Source organism: Oncorhynchus mykiss, chromosome 10 (assembly GCF_057628025.1).
Source record: "Oncorhynchus mykiss isolate SJ-2025 chromosome 10, ASM5762802v1, whole genome shotgun sequence".
In the NCBI taxonomy this organism is placed as follows: domain Eukaryota; kingdom Metazoa; phylum Chordata; class Actinopteri; order Salmoniformes; family Salmonidae; genus Oncorhynchus; species Oncorhynchus mykiss.
Window position 1 is genome coordinate 11961259 of NC_143031.1, and position 23713 is coordinate 11984971.

Genomic DNA, 23713 nt, shown 5'->3' on the forward strand with positions numbered 1-23713 from the left:
GTGTTTGTCTTTCAATTTCATTATCATCTATACAAAAGAGGACATTTTAAGAATAATTCTGTACTGTAATGTGAACATGGACCCAGCCAGAGATAGAGAAGTGGCTGACAGAGGAAGAAGAGTGGATGGGAGAGGGAGAGGGAGAGGAGTACGTATGCATGGTGGAAGAAGACTGAGAGGAAGATCAAGAGCTGTAGTCTCAGATGAGACTAGGGCTACTATAATTGATCATGTAATAAATCATGGTCTATCAATGAGAGAGGCTGGTCTGAGAGTGCAGCCAAATCTGCAACGCTCAACAGTGGCATCTATTGTGAGAAATGTCAGTCAAAACAACAGGTAAGATGTGCATTCTGCAAGGGCATCTGACTGAACTGCACATTACAGAAGTAAATTGAGCAAAGCCTCCAAACCCACTTGTGTGTAATTTTTTGGGTATTTCTGCTTAGGACCCAACTGTTACCTCCCACAGGTGGGAGAGGTAGGATTTTCATTGCTGTGCAGGAAACTGCAATCTTTGATATGGTCATCAGAAACAATGGCCTAAAACTCACAGAGATTTGGGACAGGGTGTTGGCAGAGAACATTACATTTGGAAATATTCACAATGTAAGCATAACAACTATTTCTAGAGTCCTGAAACAACATCAAGTCAGGGTGAAGCAGTTGTACACTGTCCCCTTTGAGAGGAGCTCTGAACGAGTCAAGCATCTCAGAAACCAATATGTCCATGTAAGATGACTATAAAATACAGAACTGGTTTTGAACAAAACCAAACAGGGCAGAGGCACACAATAGCATGTTTTAGGTATAATGTAAACTACTGTAATAGCCTAACTCTTATGTTGCCTTGTGGATTTATTTAATAGAGTCATGGAGATTGAAGCCAGGCAAACACCCCATATATTCATCTTTGTGGATGAGGCTGGTTTCAACTTGGCCAAAACACGGCGGCGCGGAAGGAATGTGATTGGGAAAAGCGCCACAGTGGATGTCCCGGGCCAAAGGGGTGCCAACATCACAATGTCTGCTGCAATATCCTCTGATGGATTGCTGTTACACAAATCGCTAATTGGGCCATACAACACCGAGCATCTCATTTCATTCCTGGATGACCTCTATGGAAGGGTTGTGCCATACAACACCGAGCATCTCATTTCATTCCTGGATCACCTCTATGGAAGGGTATTGTCAGGTGTGGAAAGGGTTGTAGTGAGGCGAAATCGGCCAACGTTTGTAATTGTATGGGACAGTGTGGCATTTCACCACTCCCATGAAGTCACAGAGTGGTTTGCAGCCCATCCCAGGATGGTGTCACTTTTCCTCCCACCTTACTCTCCATTCCTCAACCCCATAGAGGAATTATTTTCCTCATGTAGGGGGAAGGTTTATGACCACCATCCACATGATCAAATGTCCCTCCTGGACACAATGAATGCTGGATTCCTGGACATATCTGCAGAAGATTGCCAGGGACGGACCAGGTATGCCAAAATAATCTTTCCTAGGTGTATTGTCCAAGATGACATAAGATGTGGATGAGAACCTGTGGCCAAATGCAGAAGACAGGGTTGACTAGCATTCCTACTGTATCTGTATCGGTAGACGGTGTATATACACATTGTTGTATTTTGGAATCACTCAATGCCATTCAATGACATAAAACATATTGAAGCATATTGCATAATGCATGATTCATTCCTGTAACATATACTGCAGTGAATTCTAAACCGTAGAGAGGTGTCATTCTTGTTTTTTCAAGACATTTGACAAAACAAAACATTGTGTAATGCTACCTGTTGTTAGTGTTTTTTAGGTCATTGTTTTATTAGTGACAAAGTGTGCTTGTTGGGTGACAACCTTTGCTATAGTGTTATGGAAGAGCGAGTTGATTTGAGACATGCATGAAGTGTTTTAGTAGTTTTAGTACATTTTGGATGTGAAATTAACTGCTGTGCCAGTTAGGAGAACTGTGTGAAGAGTTTTGAAAAAGTGACCTACAGTATGTATTGAGAAACGGGTCCTAGCGATTGTAAAAAATAACTGTAATGGGCTAATTGCTTATTCTTATTACGAGTCACATGTGAGGTTTTTATGATATCATACATTATAAATATTATGCCCACTACACTATCATATCCCGTTCAAAAGGCACTTAGATATTTTGTATTGCCCATTCACCCCTTGTCTCAAGACTTAAAAATCCTTCTTTAACCTGTATCCTCCCCTTCATCTACACTGATTGAAGTGGATTTAAGAAGTGATATCAATAAGGGATCATAGCTTTCACCTGGAGTCACCTGGTCAGTCAACGTCATGAAAAGAGCAGGTGTTCCTAATGTTTTGTCCACCCAGTGTAGATTAAACTATATGGAACATCTTGAGTGATGCCTTTGACTGCATGGGGTCTTCAAACTGCAATCGTTTTACATCAGTCCCTCTGTCTTTTATAGCTGTTGTGTGTGTGTGTGTGTGTGTGTGTGTGTGTGTGTGTGTGTGTGTGTGTGTGTGTGTGTGTGTGTGTGTGTGTGTGTGTGTGTGTGTGTGTGTGTGTGTGTATTTGTGTCCCTCTACTCCCTTGTGAAAATGTCTTGCTTCTTTAATTTAGCAGGGTGTTATATATTTGGGCTAAAAGTGACACTACTTGGTGACAGGTCTCAGCAAGACACTTTTCACATCCCATTTGTTCAGCAGTGTCTGTAGTAGTGTGTGTAGCAGTGTGTGTAGCAGTGTGTGTAGCAGTGTGTGTAACAGTGTGTGTAGTAGTGTGTGTAACAGTGTGTGTAGTAGTGTGTGTAACAGTGTGTGTAGCAGTGTCTGTAGTAGTGTGTGTAGCAGTGTGTGTAGCAGTGTGTGTAACAGTGTGTGTAGTAGTGTGTGTAGCAGTGTGTGTAGCAGTGTCTGTAGTAGTGTCTGTAGCAGTGTGTGTAGCAGTGTCTGTAGTAGTGTGTGTAGCAGTGTCTGTAGCAGTGTCTGTAGCAGTGTGTGTAACCGTGTGTGTAGCAGTGTGTGTAGTAGTGTGTGTAGCAGTGTGTGTAGCAGTGTGTGTAGTAGTGTGTGTAGCAGTGTCTGTAGTAGTGTCTGTAACAGTGTCTGTAGCAGTGTCTGTGACAGTGTGTGTAGCAGTGTCTGTAGTAGTGTCTGTAGTAGTGTGTGTAGTAGTGTCTGTAACAGTGTGTGTAGCAGTGTGTGTAGTAGTGTGTGTAGTAGTGTGTGTAACAGTGTGTGTAGCAGTGTCTGTAACAGTGTCTGTTGTAGTGTGTGTAGCAGTGTCTGTAACAGTGTGTGTAGCAGTGTCTGTAACAGTGTGTGTAGCAGTGTCTGTAGTAGTGTGTGTAGCAGTGTGTGTAACAGTGTGTGTAGCAGTGTGTGTAGTAGTGTGTGTAGCAGTGTCTGTATTAGTGTGTGTAGCAGTGTGTGTAACAGTGTGTGTAGCAGTGTGTGTAGTAGTGTGTGTAGCAGTGTCTGTAGTAGTGTGTGTAGCAGTGTCTGTAGTAGTGTCTGTAACAGTGTGTGTAGCAGTGTATGTAGTAGTGTCTGTAGTAGTGTGTGTATCAGTGTCTGTAGTAGTGTGTGTAGCAGTGTCTGTAGTAGTGTGTGTAGCAGTGTCTGTAGTAGTGTGTGTAGCAGTGTCTGTAGTAGTGTGTGTAGCAGTGTGTGTAGCAGTGTCTGTAGTAGTGTGTGTAGCAGTGTCTGTAGTAGTGTGTGTAGCAGTGTCTGTAGCAGTGTCTGTAACAGTGTGTGTAGCAGTGTGTGTAGCAGTGTCTGTAACAGTGTGTAGCAGTGTCTGTAACAGTGTGTGTAGCAGTGTCTGTAGCAGTGTCTGTAGCAGTGTGTGTAGCAGTGTGTGTAGCAGTGTCTGTAGTAGTGTGTGTAGCAGTGTGTGTAGCAGTGTCTGTAGTAGTGTGTGTAGCAGTGTCTGTAGTAGTGTGTGTAGCAGTGTCTGTAGCAGTGTCTGTAACAGTGTGTGTAGCAGTGTGTGTAGCAGTGTCTGTAACAGTGTGTGTAGCAGTGTCTGTAGTCGTGTGTGTAGCAGTGTCTGTAGTAGTGTGTGTAGCAGTGTCTGTAGTAGTGTGTGTAGCAGTGTCTGTAGTAGTGTGTGTAGCAGTGTCTGTAGTAGTGTGTGTAGCAGTGTCTGTAACAGTGTCTGTAACAGTGTGTGTAGCAGTGTGTGTAGCAGTGTCTGTAACAGTGTGTGTAGCAGTGTCTGTAGTAGTGTGTGTAGCAGTGTGTGTAGTAGTGTCTGTAGTAGTGTGTGTAGCAGTGTCTGTAGTAGTGTGTGTAACAGTGTGTGTAACAGTGTCTGTAGCAGTGTCTGTAGTAGTGTGTGTAGCAGTGTCTGTAGTAGTGTGTGTAGCAGTGTCTGTAGCAGTGTCTGTAGTAGTGTCTGTAGCAGTGTCTGTAGTAGTGTGTGTAGCAGTGTCTGTAGTAGTGTCTGTAGTAGTGTCTGTAGTAGTGTGTGTAGCAGTGTCTGTAACAGTGTCTGTAGTAGTGTGTGTAGCAGTGTCTGTAACAGTGTGTGTAGCAGTGTCTGTAGTAGTGTGTGTAGCAGTGTCTGTAGTAGTGTGTGTAGCAGTGTCTGTAGTAGTGTGTGTAGCAGTGTCTGTAACAGTGTCTGTAACAGTGTGTGTAGCAGTGTGTGTAGCAGTGTCTGTAACAGTGTGTGTAGCAGTGTCTGTAGTAGTGTGTGTAGCAGTGTGTGTAGTAGTGTCTGTAGTAGTGTGTGTAGCAGTGTCTGTAGTAGTGTGTGTAACAGTGTGTGTAACAGTGTCTGTAGCAATGTCTGTAGTAGTGTGTGTAGCAGTGTCTGTAGTAGTGTGTGTAGCAGTGTCTGTAGCAGTGTCTGTAGTAGTGTCTGTAGTAGTGTCTGTAGCAGTGTCTGTAGTAGTGTGTGTAGCAGTGTCTGTAGTAGTGTCTGTAGTAGTGTCTGTAGTAGTGTGTGTAGCAGTGTCTGTAACAGTGTCTGTAGTAGTGTGTGTAGCAGTGTCTGTAGTAGTGTGTGTAGCAGTGTCTGTAGTAGTGTGTGTAGCAGTGTCTGTAGTAGTGTCTGTAGCAGTGTCTGTAGTAGTGTCTGTAGCAGTGTCTGTAGTAGTGTGTGTAGCAGTGTCTGTAGTAGTGTGTGTAGCAGTGTCTGTAGCAGTGTCTGTAGTAGTGTGTGTATCAGTGTCTGTAGTAGTGTGTGTAGCAGTGTCTGTAGTAGTGTGTGTAGCAGTGTCTGTAACAGTGTCTGTAGTAGTGTCTGTAGCAGTGTCTGTAGTAGTGTGTGTAGCAGTGTCTGTAGCAGTGTGTGTAGCAGTGTCTGTAACAGTGTGTGTAACAGTGTGTGTAACAGTGTCTGTGGTAGTGTCTGTAGCAGTGTCTGTAGTAGTGTGTGTAGCAGTGTCTGTAGCAGTGTTTTTGCAGTGTCTGTAGCAGTGTGTGTAGCAGAGTGTGTAGCAGTGTCTGTAACAGTGTGTGTAACAGTGTCTGCAGTAGTGTGTGTAGCAGTGTCTGTAGTAGTGTGTGTAGCAGTGTCTGTAGTAGTGTGTGTAGCAGTGTCTGTAGCAGTGTCTGTAGTAGTGTGTGTAGCAGTGTGTGTAGCAGTGTGTGTAGTAGTGTGTGTAGCAGTGTCTGTAGTAGTGTGTGTAGCAGTGTCTGTAGTAGTGTGTGTAGCAGTGTCTGTAGTAGTGTGTGTAGCAGTGTCTGTAGCAGTGTCTGTAGTAGTGTGTGTATCAGTGTCTGTAACAGTGTGTGTAGCAGTGTGTGTAACAGTGTCTGTAACAGTGTGTGTAACAGTGTCTGTAGTAGTGTGTGTAGCAGCCCCATATGCAGGGCCTCTGCTGTGCTCTCCTCTTCATTAAGCTTTTATTTGTGTAGTGTCTGTAGTAGTGTCTGTAGTAGTGTCTGTAGCAGTGTCTGTAGTAGTGTGTGTAGCAGTGTCTGTAGTAGTGTGTGTAGCAGTGTCTGTAGTAGTGTGTGTAGCAGTGTCTGTAGCAGTGTCTGTAGTAGTGTGTGTATCAGTGTCTGTAACAGTGTCTGTAGTAGTGTGTGTAACAGTGTCTGTAACAGTGTGTGTAACAGTGTCTGTAGTAGTGTGTGTAACAGTGTCTGTAGTAGTGTGTGTAGCAGCCCCATATGAAGAGCCTCTGCTGGGCCTCTGCTGTGCTCTCCTCTTCATTAAGCTTTTCTTTGTGTAGTGTCTGTAGTAGTGTGTGTAACAGTGTCTGTAACAGTGTGTGTAACAGTGTCTGTAGTAGTGTGTGTAGCAGTGTCTGTAGTAGTGTGTGTAGCAGTGTCTGTAGTAGTGTGTGTAGCAGTGTCTGTAGCAGTGTCTGTAGTAGTGTGTGTAGCAGTGTGTGTAACAGTGTCTGTAGTAGTGTGTGTAGCAGTGTCTGTAGTAGTGTGTGTAACAGTGTCTGTAGCAGTGTCTGTAGTAGTGTGTGTAGCAGCCCCATATGCAGGGCCTCTGCTGTGCTCTCCTCTTCATTAAGCTTTTCTTTTAATTAGGGACATCTATTTCCATGCCATTGAAAAATGGCCTTTTTATGTTTAGCTTTCAGACTCCTAACCTCGTTTCCAGTGACCAAGTCTACATAAATGAATGGGACCAATTAGTGATAAAGATCATAGTGCCGAACCACAAAGTCTTTAAACACAGAGTTGTAGGGACCACAGGTCACCCTCCTGGGAGCAGGACCTGATAGTCTGTCTGTGTTTAGCGTTCTCTTACAAGGCCTCTGACCAGACCTCTCTCACCTTCTCCCAAATAAACTTCCATCCTTACAGAGACTATATCACTATATAATCAAGTACTGGCATGCTCCACTCTGTAATTCATAATCAAGTATTTGCGTGCAGGGTTTAGAAGGCATGTAGACTAGAATATAAAGACACTCATTAACTGTTAACGCATACCATAATTATCTCTTTTGTATACTCCATTTTACTTTACTACATTTGACACACATTTAGCATATAAGCAGTATTTTGCCTTAGCATTGCAAAAGCAATGCAAACTCTATCTAAGAGTATGTAGAACTGAAATGTCCCCCTATAAAGCTCTGCAGACATCAGACCACTTCAATATGGAAATGTATCAGACGAGTTCCGACTGCTCCCAACGCTGTTTCCACGTCATTTCAACAAAAAAATGATATGTGATGACGTTGAATCAATGTTGAAAACTGATCGGATTTTTAAAAAGTCATCAACATAAGGGAATTTAGTATTTTTTTCCACTTTCAAACTAAATCCAACGACACTCTGAAATGTTTTATTGATTTAACATTTTCAATTCACGTTAGTTGACAACTCAACCAAATGTCGATCAAAACTAGACATTGAACTGCCGTAAGTGGCCAGTGGGCTGTCTCGTACTATGATAGAGAAGGATCTTGTTCTTGTTCAGTCTCGGCCACAGAGGACCGTCTGCGTTAGTCTTTAAAATTACAAAGCTGCATCGATGGCCGTGTAAAATCAAAACATTTTATATGAGAAAGACCCGGTAGGATATCTTACTAGTCACATCTTGTTTTCACATTGTACTACAAATTCTACAATAACCACTACTAGTATGAATACGGACATTCCCAAACTACAGTATGCAATGGGTGTTTTGCATGTCAATTACAAATCTTCCAGTTTTTTGATAGGATGTAATGTGATGACTGTTAGTCCCACAAACTGATTCTACTGCAGCCCTAGACTGAATACTGTTACAGTGTAGGCAGACAAACACTCTCCAACACACTGGCCTCTGATTAATTATGAACAGATGATGTCTATATAAACGTCCCATCAGCGGCGGTTCTAGCCTGTATGGCTCCCTCGGCGAACCCCCCACCATTCTGCACTAACTGTCATTTTTATTCAGACATTTGGAACAAAACAAATAAATAATCATAACAGTTAAAACAATATACATATAAAAATATATAAACAAATAGAAGTAACAAAGACAAATATAAACACATTTTGTGTTGATTTGGCACTCGAGCATCAATACATTACCCATCCCCCAACACTGTCAACCAAGAGTCAAGACTAAACCGATTCACCCTGGTGGTGTGTAGACTGGTTTTATATTATTCTTAAAGATTTCACACAAACCAGAAACAAATGCAACAACATGTCTGTGAAACTATATATTCACAGTATTATGGATGAATTGAGGTTTATTTGGTAGCATTTCGTAGTGTGACTGATTGACTAATTGCATTAGTACTGTACAAAGTTAGAGGTGCGATATTTGATAGATTCCCCCGCTCCCCCTACCTCGGGCTTCCAGTGTGGAGACCTTAGGTCAACCTACCCCCGCCCCCCTCCCCATCTCGTACTTTTGAGTGGGAGACCTTCCCAGGCAGTAGCCTGCCTAGCTCACAAACTAGAACCATGGCGCCCACTCCGACAAGGTTAATTGACCCACTGTCCCACACGGTGACATAATATCATTGACGTGATGTGCAAATGGCCGATAGAAAATCGATCGCACAAATGTCACCACTCCCCAAAAAATTGTGCGGGCAGCCCTGTGCCGCCCCCGGCAAGATGCCGCCCTGGGCGGCTGCCTATGTCGCCTATACCTAAATCCGCCACTGCATCCCATAATCTGCAAACAATATCATAACTATTATCATGCACCAACAGAGCCCTTCCGCCTTTCTCTCGCTCTTTCTGATGTTCAATTTCTCTCTCTCCCTTATCCTTCCTCCCTCCCGCATGTGTGCCCCTCTCCCTCTGTCCGCAAGAGCTGCTTACAGAGAGCAAACATATTGGTATGGCCATGCTGATTCCTTTATCTGTCTCGCTGCAGGAACAAAGTGTTGATGCTGCATTCGGGGGAGAGTGGTCCGGCGGTAGATAAACGGAGAAATCAGAGCTCCAGGACACCAATAATGAGCAAAATTAGCACTGCATCCACTCTCCCTCAGCAAACAATTGACCGCCTAATTCATGGCCAGCTTTTCCCACACAGAAACCAACCTCTTTTGAGACTGGGGGATGTCAAAGTAAGAAAGGCTCAGGTCATTTTTAAAGGGAGAGCAGATTGATGGGTGTCAGATCAATATGCTGTATCAGACGTAAATCCCCTTATCATGTCACCGCTGGCTCGGCGTCTCTGCCTGCCGCTCAGATCTATGCTCGGAGATGCTTATCTTAAAGGGCATGTGAAGGAGGGAACAGGGGAAATGTGTGTCCAGCAGCAGCATCACTCATATCCCACCAGGGAGGGAAGGAATCTCTCTCTGGCTACTGATGGATCTGTCCCCAACACTGGCTCTGAGCGTGTGTGTGTGTGTGTATGTGTGTGTGTGTGTGTGTGTGTGTATACACTGTAAACAAAATCAGGGATGACTAGATAGGGAACAAGTAGTCTCTCTATTTCTTTACTAAGGTAGGCCTGGATTTCAACACAATGTCTTCTGTAATTAGTCTGACCAGGCTCCCAGCTAGTTGCAAACAGCCTGATATTTGAAAGATATCAGTCGAGCATCCTGAGAGTATATACAGTACAGAGCAGTAGACTAGAAGTTTTGTTTGCACACTTCCTGACACTTTTAAAATGGGGCACATTTTTCTATGACTGCCTGGCTTTTAAGCTCGATCAAATTATTTTATAGCAATGCTGTCGTTCCTTCCCAGGAATTGTTTAGAAAATACGGATTTTGCGTCTGGTCATGCCAGCTCACTGAGACTAAAATGTCATATCTTGATGACATGCAGGTATGATAGCAGAAAACAACGAGCTGAAAGAGTTCCTAATGTTTTGTACAGTCAGTGTATATAAAGCCTTTCCTGTGAATAAATATGATAACATTAATATGATAATATAATACTGGTGATGATGCCAGTCTGTTCTCACCACGTGGGCCAAACGCAGGCCTTGAGATTCAAAGGCAGCTAGAGACAGTCTGGAAATCAATGGAGCCATTCCCAGGGGTCTCATTAGGGCTGGGGGAACGAAACGGCATTGTGGATATGGGACACAAACGCTGGAGCGAGCCTCCAAATATGCCCTAACTATGCTAATTCAAGTCGCAATTAAGCCATGTGTTTTTCAGCTTATCGGCTGTGACTTAGAGACGTTTGTGCATATGCTAGCTCACCACAACTTAAGACGGAGAGAGAGAGAGCCTCAATGAGCTTGGCGACATCAATGCAATTTCATACAGAGGCTGTAAGCTACAGTAGCTCATTTAATTCTCACTTTTTAGCACAGCCCTGTGTTCTTGACGAACTTAATGGCATTAAATGTGACGTGTGCGTCAGCTCGGTTTACAGCGCTGAGCTGTGTGTGTGGTGGGTCACTAGGTACAACAGCTTTGGCTCGTTGTGGCTTTCTGCCTCGCGCCAGACTTGCTCTCACAGAATATCATTACATAGTTACGTCAGTGTGTTTCACACATCTGCTGTTTGTCAGGGCTTTAGCAGCGGGGCCGTGGATCTGACACACTGCATTTAGCTCCACATAGCACTCTACATGAAGCCTCCTCCTACACATATTAGTCATATTAAAGCCAATAAATACTACATATCATGGAGATAACATGTTTCTCACAACATCAGTGAAGCTGCCTTATGAAACATAAATATATTGGTAAATTACTCTTAAATGTCAACCTGCAGTTGCCACATCCATTTTTGGACTTATAAATGAATGATGTGTAAAAAATAAAAATAAATAAAACCCATTGAGTATTGAAGAATATAATTTATAAATGCATTATTAGCTTAGTACAACTATCGTACCCCATCAAAACCCAACATTTACTCCAATGTTTATAAACAAAGCAAATGTAAACACCATATACCATTAAAAAAAACATTCAAACTATAATTTTGATATATATCATGGATGATCAGTCCTTGCATCCATAGCTCTGTCAATTAATTTGAGAGGGGTCCATTTCTCCATGCTCATCCCTACGGTTTTTACAGAAAGTGGTGGGGAAGACACATAGTCATTGTTTCAACTGCTGATTGTTACTTTAATGAAAACCACTAACATTGTTGTGGCGTTTCTGAGGGTTCAAAGGTTGGCCACTATGACGGACACAAAAGAACAACATAGATCTGTAGTCATGGTTACGGCAACGCATATATCTGTCAGCCCCTCACAGCTTGAGCAGGCACAGTGGATAGTTTAATGGCTCCAGCAATGTGCTTAGATGTTGCATCTACTGTGGGAGAAAAATCCAGCTCTTTGGTAATTTTCCATTACCCATGTTGGAGAGTCTCCGGTCGCCTAGTAATCCCATACTATTTCCTTTGGAAGTAGGAAGAAGAAGCAGTATAAGACTAAGCGCAGGAGTGGTCCAAAACAGAGTTAAACATTAGACATAATGAAATAGAACTACAGTATTTGTAATACATGTATTATTCCTTATAGAGGACCTGTGGGTGCACCACCAATATAATCTAACCTAAGCCAGATGTGGGCGTACACAAGCCAGAATTAAGTCACAAAGATAATAGTGGCATGTGGCCAAGGGGAGTTAATCATCTACATGAGAAGGAGGGAACATGTCTGGTGGAAATACTGATGTTCTGAACAAGAAGGGCAGTTCCTCCATGGAGTTGCTCGGCTTTGTTACTTTCTGTAATAAAGTCTATTTGAGTTCACAAGCTCCTGTATCTGAGAAATATTTGACTCAATATTTCCACTACACTATCAGCCTCTTTCAGGCAGGCCTCAAAACCATAGAAACCACGAGCAGGACTGTCAATAACCCAATTCACTGTAGCATGAAAGACAACATGGAAATTGCGAGTATGTAGCAGCTCAGATGTACCAGGTGCAAAACAACGCGGGCATCAACCTAATTGTGTTTGGCAGAGTCTCGTGTTGAAATTGCACAGCTTGTACATATGGCAGAAAGTTCCTCTCCCTGATTTGGTGACAACATTATTTTTAAAACCTTGAGTAACTAATTTTTTGGTTGAATACCCCTCCATAGTGAATTTACTGGTGAATGACTAGCCATCGGGTTCGGTTTATGACTGTCCATTTGCAGCAATCAGCCAGCTAAGATCAAAACCCTTCTGCTCCTATCCTAGGTGTTAAAGGCAGATGCTGCTCTGTCATAAACGCACGGTGTGACCGGCAGCCAGAGACGGATGGCTGGGAGCAGACGCCGCTTCCTTTTAGTGGTGTTTAGAAACAGCAGGTCTTTATAGGGACTGGAGTGGAGCCCTACTCTTATTCTGCCAGATGTTGCCTCTTATTCAGCATTCTGGGCCTTGGCCATCTCTGTGTCTCTGTGTCTCTCTCTCTCTCTGTGTCTCTCTCTCTCTCTGTGTCTCTCTCTCTCTCTGTCTCTCTCTCTCTCTCTCTCTCTCTCTCTCTCTCTCTCTCTCTCTCTCTCTTCTCTCTCTCTCTCTCTCTCTCTCTCTCTCTCTCTCTCTCTCTCTCTCTCTCTCTCTCTCTCTCTCTCTCTCTCTCTCTCTCTCTCTCTCTCTCTCTCTCTCTCTCTCTCTCTCTCTCTCTCTCTCTCTCTCTCTCTCTCTCTCTCTCTCTCTCTCTCTCTCTCTCTCTCTCTCTCTCTCTCTCTCTCTCTCTCTCTCTCTCTCTCTCTCTCTCTCTCTCTCTCTCTCTCTCTCTCTCTCTCTCTCTCTCTCTCTCTCTCTCTCTCTCTCTCTCTCTCTCTCTCTCTCTCTCTCTCTCTCTCTCTCTCTCTCTCTCTCACACAGCAGGTCCACTGTGCATCCAGTCTACCAGGATGGGCAAATCTCCTAATAGTCACTGCCATTACCTGAATCAGAGGTTTGGTTATGGACTTGGATATTTCCAACTCCTTCCATCATCTACCAACACAGTAATGATCAATCCAACAGCATTCAATCAATGTTGCTGCATCTTCTCAAATGATACATTTGATCTTCCATTCAATGACATGTTTTATTGCAGGTTTTAATGGACTTTGATGGAAGATGTGAATGGAAGGAAAATAACGTTGAAAGAAAAGCCAGGCGGTGCCCATTTAGCAAAATGAAAAAGGTCCCTGGAAATAATAATAACGACCACAGACATTCCTATTTCTATTTCAATGTGCAGTGCAGAAGCATCCTTTCCTAAATGTGAGTCGGTTCAAGAATTAATACTGTAAGTCTTTATCATTGTGGTTCACTGATGAAAGTTTGAAAAGTTCATGAAATACGGCTGACAATCCACTCTGCGAATGCCTATAATTAAATAAATAATTTTTGATAGATGAACAATTGCATATGATCGCCATTATGAGAATGGTATTACTCAGTTGAAAGAGCAGTGGACTGTGAACGCACACCTTAGATTGTACAGTATATATCATTAAACAGCCCACACATAGGACTAGGCTGTCATTAAAACATCCCTGGCTATAAAGTCACTATAAATCTGTTCTTAGAGTAAACAACTGTTCTGATGATGGATAAATGCCATCGGCCCAGTGCACTTTGACAAGATCAGCACTCCACACCAGTGTTGTTTTGGACAACCAACTACCAAGCCAATAAAGCTTTGATGAAGATGATGGATGTGTTCTATTTCTTTACTGTAAATCTTAACGTAGATATGTGAGGCTAAAGTTAAGTTGTGAATTAGCTGTGTGACATTTGCAACTTTTTTCATTAAAAGCCCAAAAGTACAGGATCCACTAAATGTCAAAAATGACATGAAAATAAATTGAGGGACAAGAGGTTGCCCCATGGAATGGAAATATTGTTTTTTCCCCACCTTATTTACAAACAACATATATGAGCCTGACACTATCAGGAAACGAGAGCGCCACTGCTAAGCTCTTCATTACACTTGTGTCACTATACGTTGACAAACAGGCCTTATGGAGAAAAAAAAAAGAACGTATTAATGGATTGACATATTATGATTGCCTATTCACCTGTAAAGATATACATGATATATATCACATATGTAAGTCTGTGCAAACCATTTCAATAACAGCTAAATGTTGAATGAATCCAAGCACACAGATACTAACACATTAACTTTGAAAAGTAATAAAGAACTTAGTTAGATAGCAGACACCCTGCATGTCTCATTTGGTGGTCTCTGTGTTCAGCTCCACTAAACTGTGCATAGTCCTCAAAAGCTCTTATTCTAATCCACCAATTAATGTCTAGTCTGTGGGGTGGCCTCCAATGCCCTCAAAGGTATTCTACTGCTCCACTTCCCACCAAACTTCTCACAGCAGAATTCATTAGCATGTCAAGCACAGAGCCAATTATTTGGCATTAGAGTGTCTGGCTAAAGGGCTTACCTACAGTACATGAACTTGTCAAATCACACTTGCATCAACCCAAACTAGCGTTGCATAGGGAGGTTATATTATTGGAAACTTTCTAAGTTTACCAGTAAACTACCCAGTAAACTACTCAGTAAACTACCCAGTAAACTACTCAGTAAACTACCCAGTAAACTACTCAGTAAACTACCCAGTAAACTACCCAGTAAACTACTCAGTAAACTACCCAGTAAACTACCCAGTAAACTACCCAGTAAACTACCCAGTAAACTACTCAGTAAACTACCCAGTAAACTACTCAGTAAACTACCCAGTAAACTACTAAAATAAAATGAATGACAAAGCTGTAAAACATTATTCTGAATATAAACCATCAACTAAGTGAATACCATTGTTGTTTAATATGAGGGTTTCTGCATGAAATATCCTTGATTTATTTTTTTAAACGCACTTTAGTTTATTTTGCCATGTCAATATGTCTTTGTTTTGAATGTTTTGCCGCCAAACTGGTAACAGTTGTGAAAAAGGAAAATAGTTGGAAAAGGTGCAGAGTTAATTGGAAATAATGGCATTGATGATTAGATGTTTTTATTTTTTTATTAATTAGGCTACTTTCTCTTGTTTTTCATATGGTCTATCCTATAAAAACTCATGGACCTTATGGACATATAATATGAATAATAAATAGGTATTCCTTTTTGAAAAGTTAAAGTATAAATTACCAAAATTACCATAGACTGCCATAGAGTACTTGTTAATTACCAAAATTACCATAGACTGCCATAGATTACTTGTTAATTACCAAAATTATAGAAGATTCCTGTAACTACCTCATCCCCATATTGTTTTTATTTACTTTTCTGCTCTTTTGCACACCAGTATTTTTACTTGCACATCACCATCTGCTCATCTATCACTCCAGTGTTAATTTGCTAAATTGTAATCACTTCGCTACTATGGCCTATTTATTGCCTTACCTCCTAATGCCATTTGCACACACTGTATATAGACTTTCTTTTTTTCTATTGTGTTATTAACTGTATGCTTGGTTATTTCATGTGTAACTCTGTGTTGTTGTTTGTGTTGCACTGCTTTGCTTTATCTTGGCCAGGTCGTTTTTCTGGAGGCTGTAAGAGTGGGCTCTGTAAACATTAATGGGGGAAGAGACAGGAATAGGAGGGCTGTAGTGTATAAGTTTAGTAAGATACAGGAATAGGAGGGCTCTAGTGTATGAGTTTAGTAAGATACAGGAATAGGAAGCTGTAGTGTATACGTTTAGTAAAATATAGGAATAGGAGGGCTCTAGTGTATGAGTTTAGTAAGAGACAGAAATAGGAGGGCTGTAGTGTATGAGTTTAGTAAGAGACAGGAATAGGAGGGCTGTAGTGTATGAGTTTAGTAAGAGACAGGAATAGGGGGGCTGTAGTGTATGAGTTTAGTAAGAGACAGGAATAGGAAGCTGTAATGTATAAGTTTAGTAAGAGACAGGAGTAGGAGGACTCTAGTGTATGAGTTTAGTAAGAGACAGGAGTAGGAGGACTCTAGTGTATGAGTTTAGTAAGAGACAGGAATAGGGGGGCTGTAGTGTATGAGTTTAGTAAGAGACAGGAATGGGAGGGCTGTAGTGTATGAGTTTAGTAAGAGACAGGAATAGGAGGGCTGTAAAGTGTGTGAGTTTAGTAGGAGACAGGAATAGGAAGCTGTAGTGTATGAGTTTAGTAAGAGACAGGAATAGGAGCGCTCTAGTGTATGAGTTTAGTAAGAGAGGAATAGGAGGGCTGTAATGTATAAGTTTAGTAAGAGACAGGAATAGGAAGCTGTAGTGTATGAGTTTAGTAAGAGAGAGGAATAGGAGGGCTGTAGTGTATGAGTTTAGTAAGAGACAGGAATAGGAAGCTGTAGTGTATGAGTTTAAGAGACAGGAATAGGAGGGCTGTAGTGTATAAGTTTAGTAGGAAACAGGAATAGGAGGGAGGTAGTGTATACCTTTAGTAAGAGACAGGAATAGGAAGCTGTAGTGTATAAGTTTAGTAAGAGACAGGAATAGGAGGGCTGTAGTGTATACGTTTAGTAAGAGACAGGAATAGGAGGGCTCAAGTGTATGAGTTTAGTAAGAGACAGGAATAGGAGGGCTGTAGCGTATGAGTTTAGTAAGAGACAGGAATAGGAGGGCTCTAGTGTATGAGTTTAGTAAGAGACAGGAATAGGAGAGCTCTAGTGTATGAGTTTAGTAAGAGACAGGAATAGGAGGGCTGTAGTGTATGAGTTTAGTAGGAGACAGGAATAGGAAGCTGTAGTGTATGAGTTTAGTAAGAGACAGGAATAGGAGCGCTCTAGTGTATGAGTTTAGTAAGAGAGGAATAGGAGGGCTGTAATGTATAAGTTTAGTAAGAGACAGGAATAGGAAGCTGTAGTGTATGAGTTTAGTAAGAGACAGGAATAGGAGGGCTGTAGTGTATAAGTTTAGTAGGAAACAGGAATAGGAGGGCTCTAGTGTATGAGTTTGGTAAGAGACAGGAATAGGAGGGCTGTAGTGTATAAGTTTAGTAGGAGACAGGAATAGGAGGGCTGTAGTGTATGAGTTTAGTAAGAGACAGGAATAGGAAGCTGTAGTGTATAAGTTTAGTAAGAGACAGGAGAAGGAGGGCTGTATTGTATGAGTTTAGTAAGAGAAAGGAATAGGAGGGCTGTAATGTATAATTTTAGTAAGAGACAGGAGTAGGAGGGCTCTAGTGTATGAGTTTAGTAAGAGACAGGAATAGGGGGCTGTAGTGTATGAGTTCAGTAAGAGACAGGAATAGGGGGGCTGTAGTGTATGAGTTTAGTAAGAGACAGGAATATGAGGGCTCTAGTGTAGTGTATGAGTTTAGTAGGAGACAGGAATAGGAGGGCTGTAGTATATGAGTTTAGTAAGAGACAGGAATAGGGGGGCTGTAGTGTATGAGTTTAGTAAGAGACAGGAATAGGAGGGCTGTAGTGTGTAAGTTTAGTAAGAGAAAGGAATAGGAGGGCTGTAATGTATAAGTTTAGTAAGAGACAGGAGTAGGAGGGCTCTAGTGTATGAGTTTAGTAAGAGAGGAATAGGAGGGCTGTAATGTATAAGTTTAGTAAGAGACAGGAATAGGGGGGCTGTAGTGTATGAGTTTAGTAAGAGACAGGAATAGGAGGGCTGTAGTGTATGAGTTTAGTAAGAGACAGGAATAGGAAGCTGTAGTGTATGAGTTTGTTAAGAGACAGGAATAGGAGGGCTGTAGTGTATAAGTTTAGTAGGAAACAGGAATAGGAGGGCGGTAGTGTATACGTTTAGTAAGAGACAGGAATAGGAAGCTGTAGTGTATAAGTTTAGTAAGAGACAGGAATAGGAGGGCTCTAGTGTATGAGTTTAGTAAGGGACAGGAATAGGAGGGCTGTAGTGTGTAAGTTTAGTAAGAGAAAGGAATAGGAGGGCTGTAATGTATAAGTTTAGTAAGAGACAGGAGTAGGAGGGCTCTAGTGTATGAGTTTAGTAAGAGAGGAATAGGAGGGCTGTAGTGTATAAGTTTAGTAAGAGACAGGAATAGGGGGGCTGTAATGTATAAGTTTAGTAAGAGACAGGAATAGGGGGGCTCTAGTGTATGAGTTTAGTAAGAGAGGAATAGGAAGCTGTAGTGTATGAGTTTAGTAAGAGAGGAATAGGAGGGCTGTAGTGTATAAGTTTAGTAAGAGACAGGAATAGGAGGGCTGTAATGTATAAGTTTAGTAAGAGACAGGAATAGGGGGGCTGTAGTGTATGAGTTTAGTAAGAGACAGGAATAGGAGGGCTGTAGTGTATGAGTTTAGTAAGAGTCAGGAATAGGAAGCTGTAGTGTATGAGTTTAGTAAGAGACAGGAATAGGAGCGCTCTAGTGTATGAGTTTAGTAAGAGAGGAATAGGAGGGCTGTAATGTATAAGTTTAGTAAGAGACAGGAATAGGAGGGCTGTAGTGTATAAGTTTAGTAAGAGACAGGAATAGGAGGGCTCTAGTGTATGAGTTTAGTAAGAGACAGGAATAGAAGGGCTGTAGTGTATAAGTTTAGTAAGAGACAGGAATAGGAGGGCTGTAGTGTATGAGTTTAGTAAGAGACAGGAATAGGAGGGCTCTAGTGTATGAGTTTAGTAAGAGACAGGAATTAGGGGGGCTGTAGTGTATGAGTTTAGTAAGAGACAGGAATAGGAAGCTGTAGTGTATACGTTTAGTAAAATATAGGAATAGGAGCGCTCTAGTGTATGTGTTTAGTAAGAGAGGAATAGGAGGGCTGTAATGTATAAGTTTAGTAAGAGACAGGAATAGGAAACTGTAGTGTATGAGTTTAGTAAGAGACAGGAATAGGGGGGCTGTAGTGTATAAGTTTAGTAGGAGACAGGAATAGGAGGGCTGTAGTGTATAAGTTTAGTAAGAGACAGGAATAGGAAGCTGTAGTGTATAAGTTTAGTAGGCGTAAAAGTTTAAATTTGGTGGTCCTACAAGAGACACACAGTGATGGTGGTAATGAGGTAGTGTGGGGCACGGAGTGGGAGCGGGAATATTTCCAATGTAAGTGCAGGAGAAGCAGATTCTGTTCTCACCATGTCTAGATCTTAAAGTAATATCTACCTCAGAGGTTGAGAAGGGGCAGGTGTTTTTTTCTGCATTTGTTTGTTCATTTCTATGCTCCCAGCAGGGGGGCTGACCGGGTGCAGCTTTTTGAAAAGCTTAGACAGGTCCTGCTGCAGTATGACAGGAATAGCTGTATTGTAATTGACGGGGGGGGGGGGGGGGGGACTGTAACTGTACGACAGATTACATACTAGATAGGAACTGAGAGGAAGCTCATCCACAGTCGGGGGTGGTCTTAACCAACATGTTGAAACAGCATGGACTAGTAGATATGTGGAGAGACAGAATCAGGGAGACAGGAGCTACACATGGTTGAAGGTGGTGGAGGGAAAGATTAGTGCAGCTAGACTAGACAAGATCTAAGGGGAGCTGTAACAGGGTTCTGGGCTCCTAGTGGTTTATCAGGATCTATGTCAGTAAGGGGAGCTATAACAGGGTTCTGGGCTCCTAGTGGTTTATCAGGATCTATGTCAGTAAGGGGAGCTATAACAGGGTTCTGGGCTCCTAGTGGTTTATCAGGATCTATGTCAGTAAGGGGAGCTATAACAGGGTTCTGGGCTCCTAGTGGTTTATCAGGATCTATGTCAGTAAGGGGAGATATAACAGGGTTCTGGGCTCCCAGTGGTTTATCAGGATCTATGTCAGTAAGGGGAGCTATAACAGGGTTCTGGGCTCCCAGATCTGCTCTAGTGGCTTTTCAGACCATCACATGGTAACGATTGAGTATAGCTTGTCAGGTGTACCTCGTCCAAGGTTTTACTGTCACTTTAGTGCTAAATTATTGCATGATTCCCCTTTTTCTGATTGGTTTGGTGTCTTTTGGGAGAGTTGGAAAGGAAAGAAGGTTGAGTTTGAGAACCTAAGACAATGGTGGGAGGAAAACACACTGCCCATGGAACAGCTAGGATAAGGTCTACTATTCAGAATTTGGAGCAGGATATTAGAGACATTGAGAATAGCCTTATTGGGCAGCAGGACTTAGGGTCAGAGAGGGAGTTCAGGGCTAAGCGGACACAGCTGGGGTATTATTTTACAGGATCAGGTGAAGGGTACGCTCATTAGAGAACGGATGCTACCCTGACGGACATAGATGCTCCTAAAGCCGGAGAAGAAGTTGGCGCACATTCTACTTGATGTGACCTTCACAGTCTCTGACGTCGGATCCAGCGGAGATGAGGAGGATGACTATGGATTCCTATGCAAATGTTTCTGTGGTGTATTTCGGGTGTCCTTTGAGAACTCTGAACTACCAGTCAGCTACCAGCAGGTAGTGCTGTCACTACTGCCGTAGAAGGGGGACTTAGCTCTATTGAAGAACAGGAGGAAGGTATCGTGCTCTGCTTGGATTACAAAATACTGTCCAAGTGTTTGGCAAATCGGCTGAAAGGTTGTTTGGAACCAATAGTTCACAGGGACCAGGCATACTGTGTGCCTGGGTTGGACAATAATGGGCAACTTATTTCTTTTGAGAGATGTGATAGACATCACTGGGATGCATGAAGGTCCGATTATAGGGAGATGGGCCAGAGCAGGATGTCCTAGTCTTCCTGGGGGGCTACATTGGGGCAGAGCAGGATCTTCCTGGGGGGCTACAGTGGGGCAGAGCAGGATCTTCCTGGGGGGCTACAGTGGGGCAGAGCAGGATCTTCCTGGGGGGCTACAGTGGGCCAGAGCAGGATCTCCTCGTCTTCCTGGGGGGCTACAGTGGGCCAGAGCAGGATCTCCTCGTCTTCCTGGGGGGCTACAGTGGGCCAGAGCAGGATCTCCTAGTCTTCCTGGGGGGTTACAGTGGGCCAGAGTAGGGATGAAGTTCCTAGGGTTGTTGGTGGAAACTGGGAGGGGCTGGTGGAGAAGGTTGTGGCTAAGTTGTCTAAATAGCAGTGGTTGTTGCCACTGATATCTTTCAGGGGAAGGGTCCTGTTCGCCTGGCCACAACAATTTTTTAGCACAGGCTGATGATGTTGGATCCCCCACAGTGTCTTGTCAAGCAACTTCAGAGGTTACTGGTGGATTTATTTTGGTTTGGCCAACACTGGACACGTGCAGCAGTGTTAAACCTCCCTTTGCATGATGGGGGTCAAGGGCTGGTAGACATTGGATCCAGAGTTACAACGTTCCATCTACAAGCTGCACAGAGACTTCTGTAACAGCAGGTGGTGTCTTGGAGAGACACTGCTTGGGCTGTTCTGAGGAGAGCAAGAGACCTTGTTCCTGTTGGATCAGGAGCAGGTCGATATGTCAGCCATTACTCCGCTGTACCGTGCCGTGCTTTGGGCGTGGGGAAAGACTATCTGTTCACAGAGATGTTTCACGGCCAGGAGCAAGGATAATGGAGGAGCAACTGTTTCACAATCCACTCATCCAGACCTCTGTCAGCTTGCGGGCCAGGCTTGTAAGAGTGGGGTTTCCTAAGTTGGGTGACCTGCAAGAAGAGTCTGGGTGGAAATATGGCAGCGTGGTTTTGGGTTTTGGGACCGGGCTCTTCTCTGAGAGGATGTTGGCGCTACCTGTATAATCCTCCCATAGAGGAGCTTATTGCTGATCTACAGTGGAGGATTATTCACGGAGCTATCGCTACAAACAGATATGTGTCACACCTTGATCAATCAGTGGGGAGGAGGTGTCTTTTCTGTGGGGAGGAGTTTTTTTCTTATTCCAGGTTGGTAGGGATGTTTTCTGCGTCTTGGGGGGTGGTGCACAGGCCTAGGTTTGGGATTGACTGTGGACCTATATGTAGCAAATAGGCGTAGTGGATTACATGGGGGGCAAAGTTTCAATATGGAAGAAGAGGAAACATGAGATGCTGGGTGTGGGACGTAGGGACCCCAGAGCTGTGTTGCTGTGGCTGGTGCGGTCTCGGCTACAAGTGGATTATGTATATGGGGCGCTGGTGAACCGTCTGGGGAATTTTGTGGAGATGTGGGGTATCAGGGGGGTTCTATGTGCGGTGGGAGGGGGAGGCTTGGTTTTAACTTTCAAGTTTGTTCAAATTTAATTAAGTTTGTGTTTTAATGATGTAAGTATTTGTGCCAAGTGAAGGTATTTTTAAAATCATATCTCTCTCTCTCTCTCACCAGCAAGATCTCGCCAACGAGATCTCATGGTCTCATTTCAGTATTCAATGTTTGTCCAGGGAGGGTTAAAACAGGAAAAAAAATATGATTAAATGTAGGCATTTATTCTGACGGGTTGTGGTAAGTAATAGGGTTTCGGATAGGATTAAAACAGAAAAATGAGTGCCTAGCACGGGGATTGAACCTGCGAATCTCGGAGCCGTAGCTCGCGGTTTAAGCACGCTCTATTGCAAACTGCTTGCCTACTAGATGGTAATAGTTGCTCATGTTGCCCCTAGTGGATGGTATCGAAGGCATCTCCCTACTAGATGGTCATAGGTGCTAACATTGCCCCTGGTGGACAATATCGAAGGCATCTCCCTACTAGGGATGCCTTCGCATTACCATCTCCCTACTAGATGGTAAAGAGGACTGGAATATGTTCCAGTCATCCTCAGAGAACAACATCAACCTATGCTCTGACTCAGTGAGTGCATTTATAAAGAAGTGCATTGGAGATGTTGTACCCAGAGGTGAGACCAAGTCATTGTTTTACAAGTCACAAGTAAGTCTCAAGTCTTAGCACTCAAGTCCCAAGTCAAAACAGGCAAGTCCGAGTCAAGTTTGAAGTCCTAAACTTTGAGCATCGAGTCCTAAACTAGTCATAATGTGCTCTTCACCAAATGTAATACCATTTCATATTTTTAACAAGAGTAATAGTTAGTATATCACATTTATGCAAACCATGAATGCTTTAAAAAATATCTTTATGTTTACTGCTTTCCAAATAAAGGTTATATTTCCATGGGAATACATGGGTAGTCATGTAGTGATGTATCGACTATCGGGACCGCTATGGGGCGCAGTCGGGCGATGTAGGCTTGTACACAATCACACACACACACTCTCTCTGTGTGTGGTTATAGTAGACTAACATATGTCAATTGTTTTAGGAACAGCAGTAACATCAGGCAGGATTTAGGCTACTAACTGCCTAGCCAGTTTTAGCTCAATCTTGGGTGCAATGATCACGTTCCCGCACTCACTGACTGTGTGGAGGCTCATTGATTTAACATTACGTTAGCCTACATGCAACACTAGCAAAGTTATAAATTACATAGCTGCCGGCATATTAGCCATGACTTACAGTTCTTTGTGCAGCTTCAAATGTCGAACAAAGTTGGAAATTGCTGCACCTCCGTCTGTAATTTTCTTCCTGCTTGTTTTGTAAGTTGCAATCCGCTTTTGTTGATACAGCGTCGTCTTTATATCCAAAAATAATCATTTTGGGTATCATCTTTCCAAGGGCTCCATCTGAATTCACCCGCCGACGTTCCTCTGCACTGCCACGCACAACTTTTTCTCAGCTGGCACAATTTGATTGGCTGCTGTCCGATTAACACTGTAATCCGTTAAATGAAGAGTTGATGCGCTGCACATTTTATTTAATAGCATCATTTTTAATATTTGGGCTTGAGGAGGGTATCAAGTCTGGTCGAGTCAAAAGGCTAAATTCCAAGTTAAGTCATGAGTCACTGGTGTTAAAGTCAAAGTCGAGTTGCAAGTCATCATATTTGTGACTCGAGTCCAGGTCATTTGACTCGAGTCCACACCTCTGGTTGTACCCACTGTGACAATTAAAATCTACCCTAACCAGAATCGCCATCACACTGCCCTATCCCATCTGGACAAAAGGAATACCTATACCTAAGAATGCTGTTCATTGACTACAGCTCAGCATTCAACACCATAGTACCCTCCAAGCTCATCATCAAGCTGGAGGGCCTGGGTCTCAACCCCACTCTGTGCAATTGGGTCCTGGACT

The 23713-nt window shown here is 42.9% G+C and overlaps 2 protein-coding genes across 2 annotated transcripts in view; one reads left to right on the forward strand and one right to left on the reverse strand.

The window, feature by feature from the left end:
- kctd16b (potassium channel tetramerization domain containing 16b) overlaps positions 1 to 23713 on the reverse strand; it is an 81160-nt gene that overhangs the window by 21488 nt on the left and 35959 nt on the right. The window lies entirely within an intron of this gene.
- Positions 155 to 20637, forward strand: LOC149979936 (uncharacterized). Its single transcript, XM_090188713.1, has 5 exons — positions 155 to 339; positions 450 to 727; positions 863 to 1195; positions 19984 to 20102; positions 20350 to 20637. The coding sequence occupies exons 1-5, from the start codon at positions 155 to 157 to the stop codon at positions 20635 to 20637; spliced, it is 1203 nt and encodes a 400-aa protein (XP_090044839.1).

Excerpts from the sequence above, each read along its gene's own strand:
- LOC149979936 (XM_090188713.1), top strand. The coding sequence starts at position 155 with ATGCATGGTGGAAGAAGACTGAGAGGAAGATCAAGAGCTGTAGTCTCA. Across the intron at positions 1,196-19,983 it reads CTATGGAAGGGTATTGTCAG|TCTCTGACGTCGGATCCAGC; the intron begins GTGTGGAAAGGG and ends TGACCTTCACAG. Across the intron at positions 20,103-20,349 it reads TACCAGTCAGCTACCAGCAG|GGAGATGGGCCAGAGCAGGA; the intron begins GTAGTGCTGTCA and ends GTCCGATTATAG.